This window comes from Rhodnius prolixus, unplaced genomic scaffold (assembly GCF_049639745.1).
Source record: "Rhodnius prolixus isolate KJV_2025 unplaced genomic scaffold, Rpr scaffold_1, whole genome shotgun sequence".
Lineage (NCBI taxonomy): Eukaryota > Metazoa > Arthropoda > Insecta > Hemiptera > Reduviidae > Rhodnius > Rhodnius prolixus.
Genome location: NW_027411581.1, coordinates 27,878,354 through 27,899,624, shown reverse-complemented (window position 1 = coordinate 27,899,624; position 21,271 = coordinate 27,878,354). Strand labels below are relative to the sequence as shown.

The 21,271-nt window shown below is 35.2% G+C and overlaps 1 protein-coding gene across 1 annotated transcript in view; it reads left to right on the top strand.

Annotated features, from left to right (window-relative positions):
* Positions 1-17,543, top strand: part of LOC141448031 (uncharacterized) — a 183,730-nt gene extending 166,187 nt beyond the window's left edge. Inside the window, exons 2-3 of the mRNA XM_074116065.1 lie at positions 6,524-6,603; positions 16,300-17,543. Coding sequence (XP_073972166.1) covers positions 6,582-6,603; positions 16,300-16,616 — 339 coding nt within the window. The 5' untranslated portion in view covers positions 6,524-6,581 and the 3' untranslated portion in view covers positions 16,617-17,543. The remainder of the gene's footprint in view (positions 1-6,523; positions 6,604-16,299) is intronic.
* The last annotated feature ends 3,728 nt before the right edge of the window (positions 17,544-21,271 follow it).

Genomic DNA, 21,271 nt, shown 5'->3' with positions numbered 1-21,271 from the left:
GGAAAAATACAAAATATAATAAACACACAAGGCAGTAAGAAATTATAATGTGTATACTATAATGACTGATCTAAAGAACTACAAGGGAATAATAGGCTAAGCTAGGGGGCCCTCTTCGTCCCACAGTAATACACACAACTTTCAGCAGATATAAGATAAAATAAAATGAAATAAAATACAGCGCAATAAGTTTTCTATGAATAACGATAATGTTAGATATTAAGAGCACACCACGAAATCACTAAGCTAACCCAGGGTATTCTAATGAATTCTAAGAATTAACTAAAAAGGTTCTACTACGTCTTTAATCACGAATGCTTCCTATCAAGCCTTACTGTACTTACAACTACTCCTAACAAGCCCCCACCAAACACCCCGTATTGATAAGAAAAAGTTAAGCTTAAACCCGCGGTTTTCTAACAATTACCACTCTCAGGTCTAATAACAGTCTAATTAGTAGAATACCCCATTAATTACGTCCAACCAGGGCCAGTGCAATTTTTTGTGTGCCGCCTCGGCGCCAAACGCTAGAAAATTTGCCAAAAGTACTCACCCAAAAATCCTGTGAGCGTCTCCATACTCTAGAGCTCTCCAAGCTAAATGAATTTATTTTTTCAAACAATTCTTTCTCACTGAGAGAATTAATAGAAGCAAAATGCTGACGCAGCAAACCACACTGCACTGGCCTAGTTGCACAGCTATCTACTCTCTACTATTAATTATTAATATAAAATATAATGTCTTTGCTCGCACCACTACAGGGGCAAGAATGCTTATTCTAATTATTAATAGTTTAAATTACATACAGCTACAAATACGAAGTTATCATGATCATGACACAGAACACACTGACAAACATATAGCAATCACCATGAGCTCATCACTAAAATTAACTAATTGTTCCGAACGTATCATATATGAAAAAAGGACGCTATATAATTCCCTACCAACACCATAGACCTTTCTACACAACCAACTCATCTCAAACTATGACGCAGTCCAGCACACCGACCTGCCCTTGGTCACGTACGCCAAGTCCCCCCTTCTCCCACCAGCTTTCCAGTTCAGCCAACTGACACAGGGCGCACAAGACACAACTTCGAGTCAGGGGGGGGGTCCTTGTTCGGGGATCCAACACAATGGTTGGTTCCACGCTCGTTGATATTGGTCTTACAATACGTATCAAAAAGTTCTTCGCACGTATTTATGAAATGGTACAAGTCATAACTTGTGCCATCGTACTCGGGAATACATTTTAAGATATCTTGGGTTATGGGTTTCGAAGTCATCTTGTTATTCTTTATTGTAGTTATTGTATTTAATATACCTGGTTTCCAGTGTATAGTATGAGTTCGTGATGTTGACTGTTCTTCGTCGGATGAGTCGTCGGTATTCTGCTTAGGTTGCTTATGTTGCAGCTGGGAGTTCGCCAGAGTGTTTCCTTTCTTTAGTGAGACAATAGGTCGCACGTCTGCCAATGTGGTTTCACTTCCGCCGTGGGACAATAGGTCGCACGTTGATGAAGTTCGCTAATGGGATAAATGATCACACTAGCTGATCGCAATAAACAGTTGAGACTGAAGCCAATGTTATTCTCTAAACTATTGACTTTGCAGGTCCCTGTTCGGGCGCCAGTTATGGTATTGCAGCGAGAAATAAAGTTTTTAAAAAACAACTTTATTTCAAGGGAGTACACAATTGGGAAAGATTACAACACTTTCTTAGCAAAACTCACAGTACAATGTGTAATTAAAGAAGTACGTAATGGGTGTGTCTCTCATCCGTTGCTTCCAGGGGTATATATCCTATTAGCAAGCGTCTTATCTGTGCAGGTGGCTATCTGTATGAACAGCGTGCATAACTCTTGACATAGGATGCCATCATCGTCTTTTTGACGCGGTTGGCCCGTTCGGTTGGATTGGCCTGTGGATGGTACGCGGCAGTGAACCAGATCTTCCCACCGTAATCAGCTATTAAATTTTATATTGTGTCGAGTTTTTCGTACATATCTATTTAATACTTATTTCATTAAAATATATGAAGGATCAGTCATTTCCTTTAGATGTAAAAATTAAGAAAAGGGTTTAGTTAAAATTATGATTAACTAAATGTAGAGATCAATTTTATAAGTTTATTAGATGTATTTCATTGCTGTAACTGTACCTTGTTTTGTTTTATCATACACAAACTACATGTAGCTACTTATTTTAAAAGGTAACCTACTTGTACGTGGGACCCCTCGACCACTAGTTTCATCAGAAAATACTGTTTTTTTGTAGTGGTTTGGCCACCATTTTTTGAATGATATTATATTAGAATTTGAAATATATTTAAATGAAAATCTGCCTCTGGAACTTTCTCTCCTTATCTAATCAGTATAGCACACTCCGGAGTGTGTATTCGATCAGCTCGTATTATCCTTCTGACACACCCGAAGTTCTGACCCGAAGTCACGGTCGCATGGTAGAAATGAGTGACCTCTTACCGGAAAAACGTGTATAATTTTATCAAAAATGGAGTTGTCTGTCAACAAGTTCATTAAAAATCTAACAACTGTGAGATTTTTATTTTGGCCAGTACATCCGACACTAAACAAAATTACTTTTTTAACGGATGAAGGTAATTCAGTAGTAAGTTAATCCAATAAGAATGTACAAACTTCATCCGGACTTTTATTTCCTTCACCCTCGTGATAAACATAGAATTTTGTATTCTTTGTCTTTAAGTTATGAATTGAAAACACATACCATAACTGCCGAACCTCTTACACAGGTATTAATGGTAATGCTTGATTCTGCGTGAAATCAAAGCAGATAACTCTTTTAGCTGTTTATCATCTTAAATCAGAAAAGTTGAAGTTTCCTGGGTTGAGGGGATATTTCTTGCTGGAGTTTACATGGAACCTTGTCTAGAATGTTGTTCAATGGTACTTGACCTATACCAGAAATATTGTCACCACATGGCTCTATTTGCAATCCAAGTTTCTGGACGCAGCTTTCAGTTATGAAGGAATGCTGACTTCTACTGTCTGTGACAATACGGATACTTTGAAATGAACCACTAATATCTTGGATTCGATCAAGGCAGTATCTAATAAGACTACACCGCGCTTGCTAAGGCTACCTAACGCAATTTCACTCTGTGGATCTGAAGCTGGCAGAGTGCTACGAGGATGGTTCTCTCCGATTCTAGCTTGATGCAACCATGAGTGATGTGCTTGTCCACATGTCTGGCATCTCCTGGAGGAAGGGCAATTTCTATCTATCTTCTCCTTGCCAAAATAGAGTGGGATATTGTAATGCATCATATGAACGATGCGTTTCTGATACTTGCTGGACGTCACCATTTCTACGATGAAGAATTATATCGCGAGAATTAAATTCTTCACCAACTATGACAATTGCCACTTCATCGATCGTTGCGTTGAATTGTCTTCGATGTTAACCAATAGGTGTTTTATCTGCCTTTATTATTACTTTGTAATCGTCAGGTGGCATTTGTTCAATGGCGGTTTTAAATAATTTAATTAATTCATTATGTTGTTCAAACAAATTTTGTAATTCACAATCTATCGTTTAGTACTCCTATTCAGTTGATACCGTCTGTTGATTTGTTCGTCAGTATTTCCCATAAAATATATCTGAAGATATTTGTGATCAGCATTTGGCTAGGGTATTAGTGAGCCAGCATGGTGATAAATTTGCCCTTGAACTTTAATTGTTGGCATATAATTTGCGCTAACGATATTCGTTGCTCCGAACGATGTCATTTGGAAGTATGAATTGTACTTGCGTATATTTTTCAAAAAAATTTTTGATTGACTCGTTTCACCTGATACTAAAGTTAATAATGGTTCAGGTGGTGAACGCAAGTCTGGTAACTTTACTTTTCCACCTGCACAGCATCTTTTTATCCATTTTCCCAATAATTACACTTGGATGAAGACTGTAATTGTAAAGGGGATTGTAATTGAAACCACATAAATTCAATTTAGTTTGTATCGTTCGTCTTGTCTGTGTCCTGCGAATTCGATTCCTTTGCTGCCTTGCTTGCCTCTGTTCACTCGTTTTGTAATGATCGAGCAAGAGCAGTTTGAACTCGAGCTCTTTCTTGCCTAGCTCACCTGTTTCTGAAGCTCGAGCAAGAGCAGTGTGAACTCGATCTCTTTCTTGCCTTGCTTGCCTCTGTTCACTTGTTTCTAATGATCGAGCCAGAGCAGTGTGAACTCGATCTCTTTCTTGCCTTGCTTGCCTCAGTTCACTCGTTTCTAATGATCGAGCAAGAGCAGTGTGATCTCGATCTCTTTCTTGCCTTGCTTGCCTCTGTTCACTCGTTTCGAATGATCGAGCAAGAGCAGTGTGATCTCGATCTCTTTCTTGCCTTGCTTGCCTCTGCTCACTCGTTTCTAATGATCGAGCAAGAGCAGTGTGAACTGGATCTCTTTCTTGCCTTGCTTGCCTCTGTTCACTCGTTTCTAATGATCGAGCAAGAGCAGTGTGATCTCGATCTCTTTTCTCTTGCAAGTTTTACAATTAAACGCGACCGCCTGCTGTAATTCATTATTGCCAAACTACAATAGAAAATAAGAGATTATTAGGACTAATTGTCGTAAAAATGTTTAAAAGCGTATATTTCATTCAATAATGACACATCTCGAATTATAACTCATTATAGATTAGCATTATGTTGTAGCTTCTTAACCCCTTAACTACCAATTATTAAATTTTTAATTTTTTTCATGATTTTGATGTTTACCTGCGTAAGTCCTTTCTTTTAAGTAAAAAAAACGAAGAGACACAATTTTCTAATCGGGGGGGGGGGGGGGGTTAAAACTGGTGGGACATATTTGTCCCAGTGGTATTTTCTGGATGGCAATTTTTGTCCCACTGGTATTTTTCTCTCCCAATATAAAACAGAAAAAATCGTTGATAAACAGATTTTTATTGGAAGCATTCAAACTTTATAAATACACAATTACAAGAATACTTCTAATTGAACAATAACTCAGAAATCACAAAATTACTTATGAAGTGTGATAAATTGTAAACATTGTGTTCACAAAGTAATGTTGCATTGTAAGCATTTCAATTTTGTTCTTTTCTCAATCCCATTCTGTGAACACCGAACACACCGTCGTCGCGTCTCTCCTTCAATCGGAAGGTGTTCTCCTACATTATGCAATAGTCGTGCTCGTTTTGAGGGCCTCCTTCGACTGGACCGACGTTTGACTATGCAATGTTGTTTCCCATATGAAATCAATGATTCAGCTAGTAGAACCAAGAACTGTAGCAATTTGGTCTTTTTCTTGTGTAAATCCGAATGGATGATCCAAGCATTAACAACAGCTACCATGAGTAGGCGGTAAAATACTTTTTTCCACCATTTCAAAGACTTTCTGCCAAAATCGTAACATGTGACCTTTTGATCTGCGTTAGAACGCGGTTATAGAACTTGATCTGAGTTGGGCAAAGAACCTCCAAACGAGTCCCGTCCTTCTGTTTTCTGGTAACAGTCGTCGATGTGGCACTGTGACAGTTGCTTGCAACTATAAAATATTTAATCTTATTGCTTATATTTAATCATAATTTTTTTAGTTGGAATAAAGTTTGATTAACTATTAAATCTGTCATTTAATTTATTAACTGTCATATGATTAAAAGTATAATTAATTTCGCCGATTTAATTCTATAATTAATCAAAAAATTTTACCAATTATGTTGCTGGTATTGGTACTTATAGCAATTTTTTGTAGAATGCAGCACTGACAAGAGCGCTTCACAGTTCAAGTTGTTTCTAATAGGTAGCAGCACCATCGATTAATTTTTAGATTCTAAGTTTAAAAAGTTTCATGTCAAAGAGAAATTATTTATTTCGTCCTAAAACGTTTAGTTGCATTTAGTTGTTTTTATTACTAAATTTTTATTTCTAAACAACAAAACACTTTTTACCTCCTCTTACTCCTCATATGGAAGAGCCAGGCGATAGTGCAAATATTCTATTTTGAGTTTTAATGGAATAGCAAGTTTTGGCGACCCCTGGTTCCCAAAAAGTGGTGTTTTTCCATGTTTTGTAAGATGAACCACTTTGATGCTGACTTGGTCAGATTCCATTTTTGTCAAAGAAGTTTCTTTGTCTGGGGCGCGGTCTTTTTGTGTTCTTTGTGAACAGTGCTACCTTTGTAATTGGCTGATTGGGCTAACAAAGTGCACATATTGGAGGAGTTTTCTATTGGTTTCTTGCATTCTGAAGATGGATGCATACCGGCACATCTTACGCATCTAGGATTGTGATTGAAATATGACCGCATATGGCCATATTGTTGGCAACTTTTACATTGAAGAATTTCTATTGTTTTATGTGGTTCCTCGATGTTAATTCTTGTATTTACTATTGTTTGTAATTTGAAAATATCTTTATTATTTGGTTAGGGCTCAAGGTAGACGAAAAGTAACGGAAGCGGTAATTTTTATTTGGGATGTCTGACATTAGTTAAATTTATAACCTTGAATTTTTGGCGTTCCAGGTCCTCTTTTATAGTTTCTGAAGAATGGGATGGTGAAGGTGTCAAATTACTATCCGAAATGCCTTTTCGGCGATTATTTGGTAAGTGTGATACCCTGCTTTGTTGGCTTGAAGATATTGTACTGATGCTCGATAGGTATCAATAGTTTTCGTAGACAGCCGTAGACTGTCTACAATGGATTTACACTCCAACTTAAAGAGTCTGGACCAATAAGTTAACTTAACGTAATTGGTCACATTTTTAATGAATATTGGAGATGGTTTAGTATATTTTGGCAGGTTGATTTTCTTCGTGCGTTGGCTCATCTTCTATGCTCAATGGTGCAAATGGATTGGGCGTATAAAATTTTGATTTGCAACTGTTTGTTTTTAGCAGAGAAAGGTAAGTCTTATTTGCTGACGGAGGATTTTCTAGGAGAGATTCTAATGTTTGGCTGATACTTTCATTTTCTTCGAAAAGCTCGTCGTTCTCGATAGAGGAAATCTTTCGGGATTTTTCTTTACTTTTTTGTTGCGTATTAGAAGATGTAATTGTTCTCTTAGAACATTTATTTATATCTGTATTAGTAATAATCATGCCTTCTTGATCACAGCTGATCGTTTCGCTGTTACACTCCATATGGAAATTTTATATATTAAATTAAAGTTATTGAAATAAAAAACAACATGTACAAACAACTTACCACTAACCTTAAAAGATCAGTTTTTAATTGTAGAACAAAAATATTTGGGTAACCTAAATCACAACTTAGGGTTTTAACAAACACAGAAAGTTAAGCTTTTTAAGAAGAGTATATCCACACACTAAACTGTACAGTTTTACCAATGAAAATAGCACAGATTTTAATAAAAATGGATGTTAAAATTAGTTAGTATAGGCTTATGGTAGGTATAATACGACACAGTACATTAAAAAACACTTTATTATATATATCAATCACTATTCTAACATATATGAACAATACAACATGGCAACACACAAGCGTCTCTTTCATATCTATATGCATATTACTTGTTACCAACCCAACTAATTCCCGCCAAATAATAACCCAATAATTAACATTGCATACTTCGATACTTAACACTTTCCCTCAATGTAATTATTGTTATTATTATGACATATAAGAATTCATTCTTCAGTATTCTTTAGTTCCACATCATTACAGAACTCCTTAAGTTTCGACTTTCCTGTAGGCTTAGTAAGCACATCTGCTACTTGGCTTTTGCTGGGAATGTAAAAGATATCAATTATTCCGTCCTCGACTTTCTCTCTTATGAAGTGGTGTTTTATATCCACATGTTTCATACGTTTATGGTTTTCAGGATTTTTCGTTACCTTTATGGCGGACTGATTGTCTTCAAAAAGTTCTATAGGCCCTGACCACTCTGCCTGCAAGTCTTCCAGCAGACTCTTCAACCAACATGCTTCACTAGCAGCCTGGCTCATCGCCATGTACTCCGCTTCCGTCGAAGATAGTGCTACAGTAGACTGCTTTCTCGAAATCCACGAGACGCATGAACCAAAAACTTTGAATACAAAACCTGTTGTAGATTTTCTATCATCCAAATTACCTGCCCAGTCTGCATCTACGAAGCCTTGTACACTTTTATTAAGCTCGTTGCGCTTGTATTCAAGTTTAAAATTAATAGTTCCCTTGATGTATCTCAGAACTCGTTTCAGTGCTAACCACAAATCTCCATTTGCTTTGCTTTGATACCGACTAAGTATGCTTATTGCTGCACTCAAATCTGGTCTGGTACCCATCATAGCGTACGTTAATGACCCAATAAGTTGTCTACAACTTGTCTCTAATTTTTTATCATCAGAAGGTTCACTAGAAATTTTGAAGTTAGGATCAAGAGGGGTACTCACTGGTTTGCACTCATTCATTCCAAATTTAGCTAGTATCTTTTCTAGATACGCTTTCTGATCTAGTTCGATTGAATCTTCCTTTTGATTTATATGTATTCCAAGATAGTTAGTTGCTAGGCCTAAATCTTTCATCTTAAAGTTATTACTTAAATTTGTCTTGAAGGTTTTAATTAGTAAATCATTGTTGCCAAAAATAATTAGATCATCTACAAAGAGTAATACATAAATCTTCACATCATTTTCAGATTTAATATATAAACAATAATCAGCAGTAGATCTTTTGAATCCTTCCTTTTCCATAAAATTATTAAATTTGTCATTCCAATATCGCGGCGATTTCTTCAAGCCATATAGAGACTTTTGTAATTTTAATACATGATTTTCTGGTACCTCAAGTCCTTCCGGAGGTAACATATATACTTCTTCTTTCATCTCACTATAAAGAAAAGCTCCCGTAACATCCATCTGGCAAACTTTGTACTTCATTTGATTGGCATAAGCAAGCATAACCCGTAATGTTGTTAATTTAGCAACGGGTGCATAAATTTCTGATAAATTAAAATTATCTTTTTGTTCGAATCCTCTGGCAACTAACCGGGCTTTATACTCTACTTGTTCTCCTTTTTCATTATTTTTAATTTTAAAAACCCATTTCGAATTGATAACTGGTTTATTTTTCGGATACGTGACTTCTACCCATGTATTATTTTCTTGCAATGTGTCAAGTTCTCTCTTTATTGCATCTTTCCACTGTTTTCTATTACTGCTTTCTAGAGCTTCCTTGTAGGTTAAATTTTCTTCTAGCGGTAACATACTTAACATCGCACTATTCCTTGTAGATACAGATTTCTCTTCTTGAGATCTATCTGATGCTAAATACGAATATTCGGGATATTCTTTTTTCTTTCTTTCCCTTAATGGATACTTTCTGTCAAACTTTTCTGGGGTCTTCTTTTCTGAGACCTTTTTCTCTTCTGGAATATCATTTATATTTATCACTTTTTCTTCTTCTTGTACATCGTTTATATCTAACATCATATTTTCTTTTTCTTTATTTAACTTATCATCCTCCTTGTAATCTGTGTCATTATCTTTTAGTTCTGTTTCTATAAATTCTACATCTCGAGCTTTAATTACTTTTCCTGGAGATTTAGGATCATAAAGTCTATACCCTTTTGAATTTTCACAATATCCAACCATAGTATATACTTGAGACTTGGAATCTAACTTTTGTCTAAGTTGTTTTGGGATATGTGCGTAAGCTTTACATCCAAATACTCTTAGATGTCTAAGATCTGGTTTTATTCCTGTCCAAACTTCTTCAGGCGTTGCATTCTTAATTGCGCTGGTAGGGGATCTATTTCTCAAATAAACTGCTGTGTTCACAGCTTCACCCCAAAATTTTCTGCTTAGATTAGCATCTTCTAACATGGTTCGAGCCTTTTCAATAATAGTTCTATTCATTCTTTCACTAACCCCATTTTGTTCTGGTGTGTACGATATAGTGGTTTGATGTTTAATACCATGAGATTTTAAAAACTCTTGAAATTGTTTACTTGTATATTCAGATCCATTATCCGACCTTAGAACCTTTATTTCTCGACCAGACTCTTTTTCTACATAAATTTTAAATTCTTTAAATTTGCACAAAACTTCAGCTTTATATTTTAAGAGATAACAAAAAGCCTTCCTAGAAAAATCATCAATAAAAGTAAGTAAATACCTGGCTCCACCCCAAGTAGTTACGCTCATTGGACCACAGATGTCTGTATGTACGAGAGCTAATTTCTCGCTTGCTCGCTTGATCCCTTGAATCTTTGGAAATGCTTTTCTGCTCTGTTTACCTTTTAGGCAAGATACACAGGGTTCAGGATCGATTTCAGAGAAATCCAAGCCAGTTACTAAGTTTTTAAGGGTACTCATACCTTTCCGGTTTAGGTGACCCAATCTGCGGTGCCAAAGTTTACACGATTGTGTAGCTGAGGTCATAGCCCTTTCAACTTTTACTTTACATTCTTCTTGTCTAACTTATAAATTCCGCCAACATTGGAGGCTGTTACTTCTGGTCTTCCCTTTATTTCACATTTTCTGGAATCATAAACTTTACAACCGTTTAAGTCAAAAACAACAGTCATATTCTTATTAACCATTTTACTTACAGATAACAGATTAGCTGACAAATCAGGCACGTACATTACTTCTGTAATAGTCCTTGTTGAATCATCTTTTAGTTTCACCTTAATTTCACCAGTTGCATTACATGAAACCTTTTGATTATTGGCTATTGTAATTTCTTGATTAGATATATTTTTACAATTCACAATCCAATCTTTTCTCATGCTCATATGGGCCGTCGCGCCCGAATCTATATACCAATCATCATTAGAAAAATCTCCTGTTAACATGCAAGTCGCAAAAAGTAGCCTGTCTTTATTTCTGTTCAGCTTATAACAGTTTGCTTTTATGTGGCCTTTCTTTTTGCAATGAAAACATTCGCGAGACTCCAACTTTGTACTATACGTCTTATTAAATTTTGACTTATTATTTACCTTAAGTGCTGCCTCATTCCCACTTACATTTTCACATTTTCTTTTAAATTCGTCCACGAGTTTTCCTTTCACATACTCCAAAGTTAACTTATCATCCGGCCTCGCATCTAATGCCGTTACAAGTGTGCTATACTCTTCTGGCAAGCCACTTAATAGCAATGCAGCCACGTGAAAATCTTTTATTTCTTCTCCTATACCCCTTAACTTTTCAACAGTCTCTAACGTGTTCCTAATATAGTCCTCCATGGACTGATTACTTAATTTGGTTTGGTACAACTTCCTTAATAAGTATAATTTATTACTTAGGTTCGCTCGCTCATGGGTTATATGAAGTTGATCCCACATTTCTTTTGCTGAAGTGCAATTACATATATATACAATCTGCGAGTCATCGACACTTAATGAAATTGTTGTTTGGCCCTTTTCATCTTTAGCTTCCCATTCTTTGGATTTATCTGATGGTATTTGGTTACTAATTACATCCCATAGACCATCTCTTATTAACAGCATTCTCATCTTGAATTTCCAAGGATGATAATTATTGTTGTTTAACTTTTCAACAATCACTATTTTATCTGCGGACAACATTTTCTTTAACAAAAAACTTAATGTAATATTACAATATAACACGCAATACCATACCGAACTCCTATACAACTTTTTAACCTCAGATTTGCCGAGATCTAATAATCTGGTGATCTGGGCCCATAACCTAATAAAAATGGATGTTAAAATTAGTTAGTATAGGCTTATGGTAGGTATAATACGACACAGTACATTAAAAAACACTTTATTATATATATCAATCACTATTCTAACATATATGAACAATACAACATGGCAACACACAAGCGTCTCTTTCATATCTATATGCATATTACTTGTTACCAACCCAACTAATTCCCGCCAAATAATAACCCAATAATTAACATTGCATACTTCGATACTTAACAGATTTCAAGAGTGAAATTCTGCTACACATTCCGTGTTACAAGCGCACAGCTGCCTCGATGTGAATTTAACTCCTAAATAATCAAATTCTGTTGCTATTTCAGCTAAATTGCTCTGATAGAACCACTTTTCTTTTTTTTTGCTATTTTTCCAGAATGCGGTTTAAAAATTACAATTTTAGATTTGTTAAGGTGCACTTGCAAGTTACACTTTTTAAAATAACTTTTACGTTCTTTTTCATGCGCCGTGACTGTCTGGTCCGCGAGATTAATAGCATCGTCTGCATTTGCGAGTAATTTAATTTTCAAGCCAGCTATGTTTATCGCACCATCTAATTCATCGAACAAATCATTAATAAACAAACTGAATACCAGCGGGCTGATTAAAGAACCCTGTTTCACTCCCATTGTTGTATCCAATTCCTCGGGTAGACCATTTTGTGTCAATATCGACGCTGCTGTACCCTGAAATATCCCCTTTAATACAATTTAGCATTTTAATGGGCAGACCTAATTTAGATAGCCCATAGAAAAGTATATCCTCCAAGGTGTCCTGAAAAGGACTATCAGGATATCAATTCTTTGGCGTTTCTATGAGTAGAGCCAGCTCACGATCTTTTCAGCGCTTCTCTCACTTTCTTGAAAAGCTTTGGGTTTTCCTCCACTCTCCAATTTGAATAATTAGCCGGCTCTTTCTTGACTTTGCGAATCATCACAGCATAATAGTCTTCCACATCTTCAAATGTCACTGTTTCCACCATATCTTCCTTGACTCTGAACAGGGCTCTACTAGGTCCATGTTTGATTGCAAACCAATATTGCTGCAGCTTTAATGCCCATCGTGCTAGCCTTCAATGAGGATCTTTCAAGTTCAGAAGCTAGATGAAGGATGGTCAGTAACAATGTTAAATTCCGTTCCTTCCAACTATTTTTCGATTACCTTAAGAACTGCCAAGCATTCTTGTTCGGTTACAGAAAAATTCTTTTTATTTTGGTTAAACTCTGACTTGCATGGGCCATCTTCGAAAACTTGGGAAAGAATAGCTCCTAGCCCGGTAGATGAAGCAACGGTCTGAAGTAAGAATAGTCTATTGAAGTCCGGACAAGTCAGTACTGTTGTGGAAACAAGAAGGTTTTTCAGCTGTCTAAAAGCCTTGTTCTGCTACTCACTTTATTTCACTTTCACTTTAAATATATGTACTACACTGGTTTCAGCACCAGTTTGTACCTTGGGTTATTTATAAAAAACAACTTAATGATAATAACAAAGTACACTTTATTCATATCTCCGACATATATAATATATACTCTCTCCATGAAATCTCCTTCTTGCCTCCACTTCACTCCAGGCAGCGCTGCAGTCACTGACGTCACTGCACCTGACAGTTTGTAGTTAGTAACTAGTTTGTTGTTTCAAGAGCTATCCGCTAGATAGAGAGCCGGTGTTTATTTTGAGAGTGCTTTTAGAGGGAAAGATGGGCACTATTTCTTGCCGCTGTTATTAGTTATAGAATTTTGGCTTTATTTTTTAATTTTCATTTTTTCAAAAGAGGGATTATTTAGATCTTGCTCCCCCCCACAAAAAAAGTTTTGATCCGTTTTGTTATCCACGCTTTTTTATTGGTTGTACTACTACTTTAAATGGCTTCTTGAGGTTACCATGGGAACCCTACCGTGCTAGAATGGCAACGAGACAGAATGCACAAACACTCATCAGTAAGTCTAGGCAGACCTTGGAATAACATCGTAGAACTTGATAGCCAATAAAACCGTCTGGGTACTTGAAAATGACGACCCTGGAATTGATTATCTCTCTCTTTCTCTCTCTCTTTATCTCTCTCTGATAATTTCAGCAGGACATTCTGTCTGAAATACTGAGGCTATTTTGCCTAGGTTTACAAAAATAATACTATTATTAAGTTCGAGTGGATCATTTCAATATTTATGTATTATAACTAAATGTACAAAGTTGAATACGCTAAAGTCACAATGTCCTAGACATAGGGCCTTTAAATACATATACAGATGATGGTTAACTCGTTGCCAGCTGGCTGGCCGTCAGGGAGGCTATCTCATTCGTAACCCCCAGGTAGAGGTTTAAATTAAAACATAACTAAATCAACCGCTATTTTACATGGAATTGCTAAGGTCAATTGTGCAACAACGTTGACAATATCTAGTTCAAATTCTTGTACGCTACTAGTTATACATTCTAAATTATTCAATAAATCGTGCTAATAAATCAGTTATTATTTTAATATAAATGCAGCGGACGTATTCCTTTAATAACGCTGGCTCCTCGCCATTAATATTTAAGTACTTGTTCTCTTTCTTTCCAATGGTATCTATTTAGATATATTTTCTACATAAATAAAATATTATCAACTTTTATCATACAGATAAAAATACAACTAAACAAATGTGGTGACAAGTAAATTCGATCTTATTGGCTTAGTTCTCTTTTAAAGTAATGTAAGAGCAATCAGTGGTGCAGTAGGCCATTTCAAGCGATGAGGAGAATTATCTGGAAGGTGAGGAGAAGAGAACTGTTGAACAAGAGGATTAGGGTGGAGAGCTAGTAAGCTGTGAAATTTGCGGTAGCGAGACGTTAGTAAGGGATGATGTGAAGGTCAATGGTAAGGTTTGATATGTAGTAAGCTCACCGCACTTCACTACCCAGATTCATTTTCCGCTGTTTATGTTTTGTCTTTTTATTAGACGTTTATTCTGATCTCCCTATCAGTTGAGTTTTGTTCTCCAGCAGAATATTAGCTAGCTCTAAACACGAGTAAAAATTATTTTTATTACTAACTGTTGGACAAATTTTCTGCTAATCGCAACACAAAGGAAGTAGATACATAAAGGTAGAATCATTTCCGTTGTGAGCTATTTGTTCATATTCCTTCCATGTACATCATCCCATCACACTTTTAAGATTTTTATTAATATGTTTTTGTAGTATATGTTCTCTTGCTTTAACTCGTGGAAGACAAACGATTTTAAATAAAATAAAAATCCTAGTTGCGCAGAATTTCTTTTATTATAAAAAAATTGGAAATTAACATTAATTTCGATTATAACTAAATAAATATATAAATTTGTTTGAAAGACAATCAAATCAATGATATCATGAGATAAAAAATTGGTGACAAATATCATACGGTGATGAGGATTTTGTAGATCGATGATGTGTTGAACTGGGCCAGAGTTAGAAGAAAATATTCCAGGTGATGCTGGTTTGCCATTTTTACTCCTCTGCCTAATCATCTGTCTTTGTGTAACTTTAACTGCTTAATTTTCCCATTTATCTTCTGAGCCTCGTTCTCTTCCTCCGGGTTCTAATAAATAGGTCTTCATCGTCACTAAGATCAATGTTTGATTTAGGATCTGAAGGTACTTCTTCAGAAATTTCTGTTTCGATAATGTCTTCAATATCACCTTTAGACAGCAATTTTCCGCTCTTCATGTTTGCGATATTGAATCTAAAGGGCAAATAACTTTATATAAGCAGCAAATAATAAAGTTATAAGCTTATAAATTAAACAAAAAATTATTTAAAAGAATTTATAATTTATTTCATTATTTATAATAACTTACATGGCGGGATGCATACAATCCCACCACTTCACTGCTTCAAAATTAGTATATAATATCAAGAAACAGCCTTTTTTTAATTATAAATCAATTTGTTCACTAATAATAATAAGTTTAAGAAAAAAAAGAATACTTACAGTTATGAACGACAACAATTCACTGCATCACACAATGCGCCAACCTTAAATCAGTGCAGCACACACAACTACTCATGCGTTTTTATTTGTATACCATTTTTTCACTTATTTACGCATTTACCATTGGTGCCATAGCACTGCCAACTGAATGAAAAACTTAAAATAACTTATTAAACTGTATGACTATTATTAGTAACTTTTCGAGGTGTGTTAAAATATATCCCGCGATGCATAAAAAGCTAAGCAAAAAATGGGTCTGTTTTTAACACACCTAGCCCCAAAGATTTTTAAATGGGATTAGGATTTGATAGATGCAAATAACTTCTCCAGTGGGGTATATTCTTTGTTGATATTTACAAGGAACCGATTTGGTTATGAAGCCTATTGCATTCTTGGTTAACTGCGAAATACTAAATCATCACTAACTCTTCGAATCTGTTTTTGCTCATTGTATTTGAGGCTTTACATAAAATATTTTACTCCGCTAATTACGAAAATTATTTCATGCTAGTCATTCTCAGACAGCCAATCAGCCGAGAGACTTCTTCATTTCTGTTTTATCTGTTCTTGTCCAAAAGTGTCATCTATATTTCTGTGAAAAAAAAATTTATCTACATTGATTAAATATCTCCGACAAATTCTGAATAAAAATAATACGTTACTTTTTTTTACAGCTAATGTAGCAGCATATGTTGCATTTAAACCTAAAGTGCCAGAAAAGTGTGCCATTGTGATATCTAACAGAAATACTCCAATTTGGAGAAATATTTTGATCCAAGTCTGGATTGGCAAGCCATATGGATATGCCATTATTTCCTATTCCCTCATCCAACTCTACTACAGGCTCCGCCTCGACACTCGATTGTTTCAATGTGAATGTTTCTCTTTAGAGGAGTTATCCATGCCTTCTGATGGAAACGGATGTAGAGTGAGAGCCTACGATTCGGCGACTCGTTTTAAGCGAGAAAATTTTTTTGTGAAAATAACGTAACATGCCAGTTAAGGAAACAATTTTAAGTACAATATAATCAATAGAAAAAAATAATTATCTATAATTTTAATTTGTTTTTTAAGAATAATGATATTTGCTAGTAAATAGGAAATAAATAGGAAAAATAGGAAATTACATAATTACCTAATCGTTACTAGCAAAATAAGGCATGGACATCATTCCGTCTGCCGAGAGTTGTTTAAACAAAAACATACGAGGTCTGTAAATTAAGTAATGAGACTGATTTTTTTATTCAAAAAGAATTACAATTCAATATTGTCACCTTCAAAATAACTTCCTTCTGAAGCCACACAGCGCTGGAGACGTTTCTTCCACACCTCATAGCAGTGCTCGAACTCCGATACTGGAATAGCCTTCAGCTGGCCGGTTACAGCCGTTTGAATGTTTTCGACTGTCCCAAAATGAGTTCCCTTGAGGTGATTTTTCAACTTCGGGAAGAGAAAAAAGTCACAAGGACTCAAGTCAGGCGAATAAGGGGGCTGAGGAGCCACAGGAATGTTTTTACTGGCCAAAAACTCGTTTATTGAAATTGCTGTGTGACAAGGAGCATTATCGTGATGCAACACCCACTTGTTCTTGATGTTTGGTCTCACACGAATGACCCTTTTTCGAAGTTTTTCAAGAACCTCTCAGTAAAAGTGTTGATTGACCGTTTGACCTTGAGGTAGAAACTCTTTGTGGACGATTCCGTGGATATCGAAAAAACAAATCAGCATGCATTTGATCTTCGACTTCGCCATCCTTGCTTTTTTGAGCCTTGGAGAGGTTGAAGTGTGCCACTCTATGCTCTGGCGCTTGGTTTCTGGGTCGTACTCAAACACCCAAGACTCGTCACCAGTTGACACGTTCCAGAAAATGGGGGTCATTTTTTGAAGGGAACTCATTTTGGGACAGTGGAAAACATCAAACGGCTGTAACCGGCCAGCTGAAGGCTATTCCAGTATCGGAGTTCGAGCACTGCTATGAGGAGTGGAAGAAACGTCTCCAGCGCTGTGTGGCTTCAGAAGGAAGTTATATTGAAGGTGACAATATAGAATTTTTTTTATTTCAAGTCTTCATACAATATACAATATAAACTAAAACAAATTATCTTAATAACTAAAAAAAATCAGAAGACACAACTGCTTGCAACCGTCGCCGGAGTGGGGACCACTGATACTTTCAAATAATTACAAATTAAATTTAATCTTTAAATCCCTTAAAGCAAACGAACCAACTTAAATAATAATAATTATACATAATAATAATATTGATACTAATTAATATAATAATTAATAATACCTGTATCTTAGAGATAATATTAGAAACATCTTAATTTTTACCTAAAGTAGTACTCGTATGACATAAATAAGTTACTAATTCCTTTGTAATTAACAAATCAATCTATTAATACAGGACATCCAAAATAAATCCAAACTCTCAAACATGATCGAATTCTGCCTGAACAACATTACTATATTATAAGCACTATATTTTATTAAACTAATAATTGTATTACGCAATCTTGAAACAAAACTTGGAACTTGTGGAAATCCTTTTCTTCGACAAAAGTTTCAAAAATAAAGACAATATCAAATGAACTAAGATATGAATGGAAGGATGGGTCATCACTCTTGTTCTTTAGGCCATGCACATTAAATGCCAATATAGAAAACAGTTCAATTGATTGCTATTGGTCATTGTTCTTAGATTTCCCAGATTTATTTCTTTTAGAAATATTATCACCCTTGTTTTTTACGCTGCCACCCAACAGTGATGGTGAGGAATCAGAAAGCAATCCCTTTTTTTCCGCCTTCAATGGACCCAAAGTATCACGACCGGATCCAAAATCTTTAATTATCAATTTATCATGCCTTAATACTGCATACTTGCCTTGCTTCCGAGCTTCCAATAACTGCGGGTATAACAGTTTTCTCCTCTCCCTTTCGTCTCTAGTATAATCTTCACTTATGAGAATCTTACACCCTCTCAATTTAAAGGAGTTTTTCACTATCATTAACTTATTTCGCAAAGTAATCAACTTCAAAAGAATAGGGCGTGATTTTCTTCCTTCTTCCTTCCTCCCTAATCTTCTTATGTGGTCAAAATCGGATGCAGATAGGTTCAGTTCCAGTTTACTGTTAATGGATTCAATGCCATAAATAATAATATTCTTACGCCTGAACTCCCTTTCGACAAAATTAATTTTTGCATTAAACACTTCCAACTTATCAGTTGTTTGTTTTAAAAATGTATTAATTTCATCTGAAACAACCTTCCTATTCTGTTCCATTTCTTTTACCAAGTCGTTTCTTAGTTCAGTTAACATCCGTTTTAATTCCTCCATAGTAGTTAAAAATGAAACAGATATCAAACAATGAATATTGTTTAATTGAGTATTTGAAATGTCTTATTTACGGAGTGCAAGAAAGGTTTAAGTCCAATAAACAGGTATCGTTGCTGGACGAGCCTCCTCCACCAGCTGGTTAATACGTAAGAGATAAGACACGGATTAAGATGACGTATATCTCCAACTTATATTTACGTTATGCAAACCTACCTAGACATGCACAGTTCAGCATACTCTCTCATTAAATTACTTTTTACTATTTTCAGTTATATTTTAAAAACAGCTCGACAGAAAACTTTTAAACTTCACACAAACACTTCTCACACAGTAAACTCGTAACTTACAACTTTTCAGAAATCAAAACTGTCTAGAAGCAATTGAAAAATCAAATTTTTTTTTACACACGAAGTGAACAGTCAAACAGAGCTATCCCCACTCAATATAGAATTGTAATTCCTTTTGAATAAAAAAATTTGAAAAAATCAGTCTCATTACTTAATTTACAGACCTCGTAAGTCCCTTATTAGTTCATTATCTCAAAATTAATTATTAAGCTCCAACCAATCCTTTTTTTAGTGCTTTTAAAGTAATTGTGCAAAGCATGCCAGGCCTTACACTTATTTAGACAGAACAGAAAGCAAGCTGTAGCCAACACACACCCCGGTTAGTTAAAACGGCAACAAAGTGGCACCTCAGCAACCGACATATTGCAAAAGGAACACATGTGGATCAGCTGACCGGGTAACGGAATAATTCTCCGGTAACATTTCTCACTAACCCTCATGTTATGCGACATACGACTTTTCGAGATGTTAGGGGGTGTTGTATAAATTTTCCAATGATCTGTGATTGCTTTTGCTTTTCGTGCGTGCCTTATTAATGGGTGGTTAATATAATCAGAACCAGTAAGAAGTGAAGAATTAGAAAGGAAAGAAGCATTAAAATCAAGAAGAAAATTAGAAAAGTTTACCTCCGAAAATCGATATGTAGCCTAACATTGCGCTACACACCAAAATAAGAGCATTATTCCTTTTCCATCCATAATTAATTAGTAGTAAAGACAACTGGAACTCAAAATTTATTACAAAATGTTGGTCAACAATATTTAGATGCATCTATTTCTTTTCAAGTTGTAAGAATTTTTTCTGAAATAAGATTGGGTGGCCCTTATTTTACTAAATTTAAAATCAATAATGTAATTTATACAATCAAACCTAAAGATCATTGTTTAATGTGTAATCAGAATGAGCCGGAAACATTAATTCACCTGATTATCAGCTGCCCAGTCTATGAAAGTTTCAGAGTCCCACTGCATATAAATAAATATAACAATCATAAAGAAGAATTTTGTAAATTAATTAATAATTTTGAAGAAAAAAATATGTACGCAGTTTTTAATTATTTAAAAAAAGTTTTAAATTTAAGAGCTTATACTCTACAAAGTTCATAAAGTAAACATGAACTTGGAACTCCTTTGTAACAGATACATTGTATCTTTATACAAATAAAGTTTGATTTGATTTAGTAAAGACAACTGTGATACAATGGGAGTTCCTCTTAATCCTATAGAAACCAAGCCCAAAGCTAAAGCGACAATTATATTAGAAAAGGTGAAATAAACAGCAAGAACAACCAAGAAACCAGTATAAACTGTCTGTTTAGTGCTACCAGTTAAAGAAGATACATATATCAGTTCAGGAAACGTCTGGCCAAGCCCAATATGAACTCATCTTAGTGTCAGTACTAGTGCCCTTAGCAGATACACCGTCGGATATAACTACCAGAAGCAGTAGAAGTGACCAAAGGAAAGGCCCAAGGCCCTTTATCTTTAAGTCAAAATTCACTATCCATTTATTTTCATTCAAGTTATCTTTTAAATTTACTTCTTTAAAAAGTACTAGAAAACTTTCACTCATTCCTTTTACGTATCAATTTAATTTTGACAATTTAAAGCTCAAATATTCTGCATTCAGTAACCTCTACCTAACATTCAGCAGCCAGTCTTTTCGTTGAGTTTATTTTATAAATTATTTAAACGATTGCAGACTATTACACACTTGGAGAGTGTTATCACTTGCTCGTTTAATCGCGAGCGTAAGTAACTCCTAGTGAGTGAGTTCGGATCAGTATTTGCAATGAGATAACAAGTGCCACTTGTTTCTCTTACTATTTTTAGTAGCATCAGTAATTTTTATTTCTATATACCCTAACTGTGGACACTATGAAGAGAAACTCACAGTTTAAGGAAATAAAAATTATTTAATATGCAATGAAATAAAAATTTATGCTTTACAGTTTAAAGCTA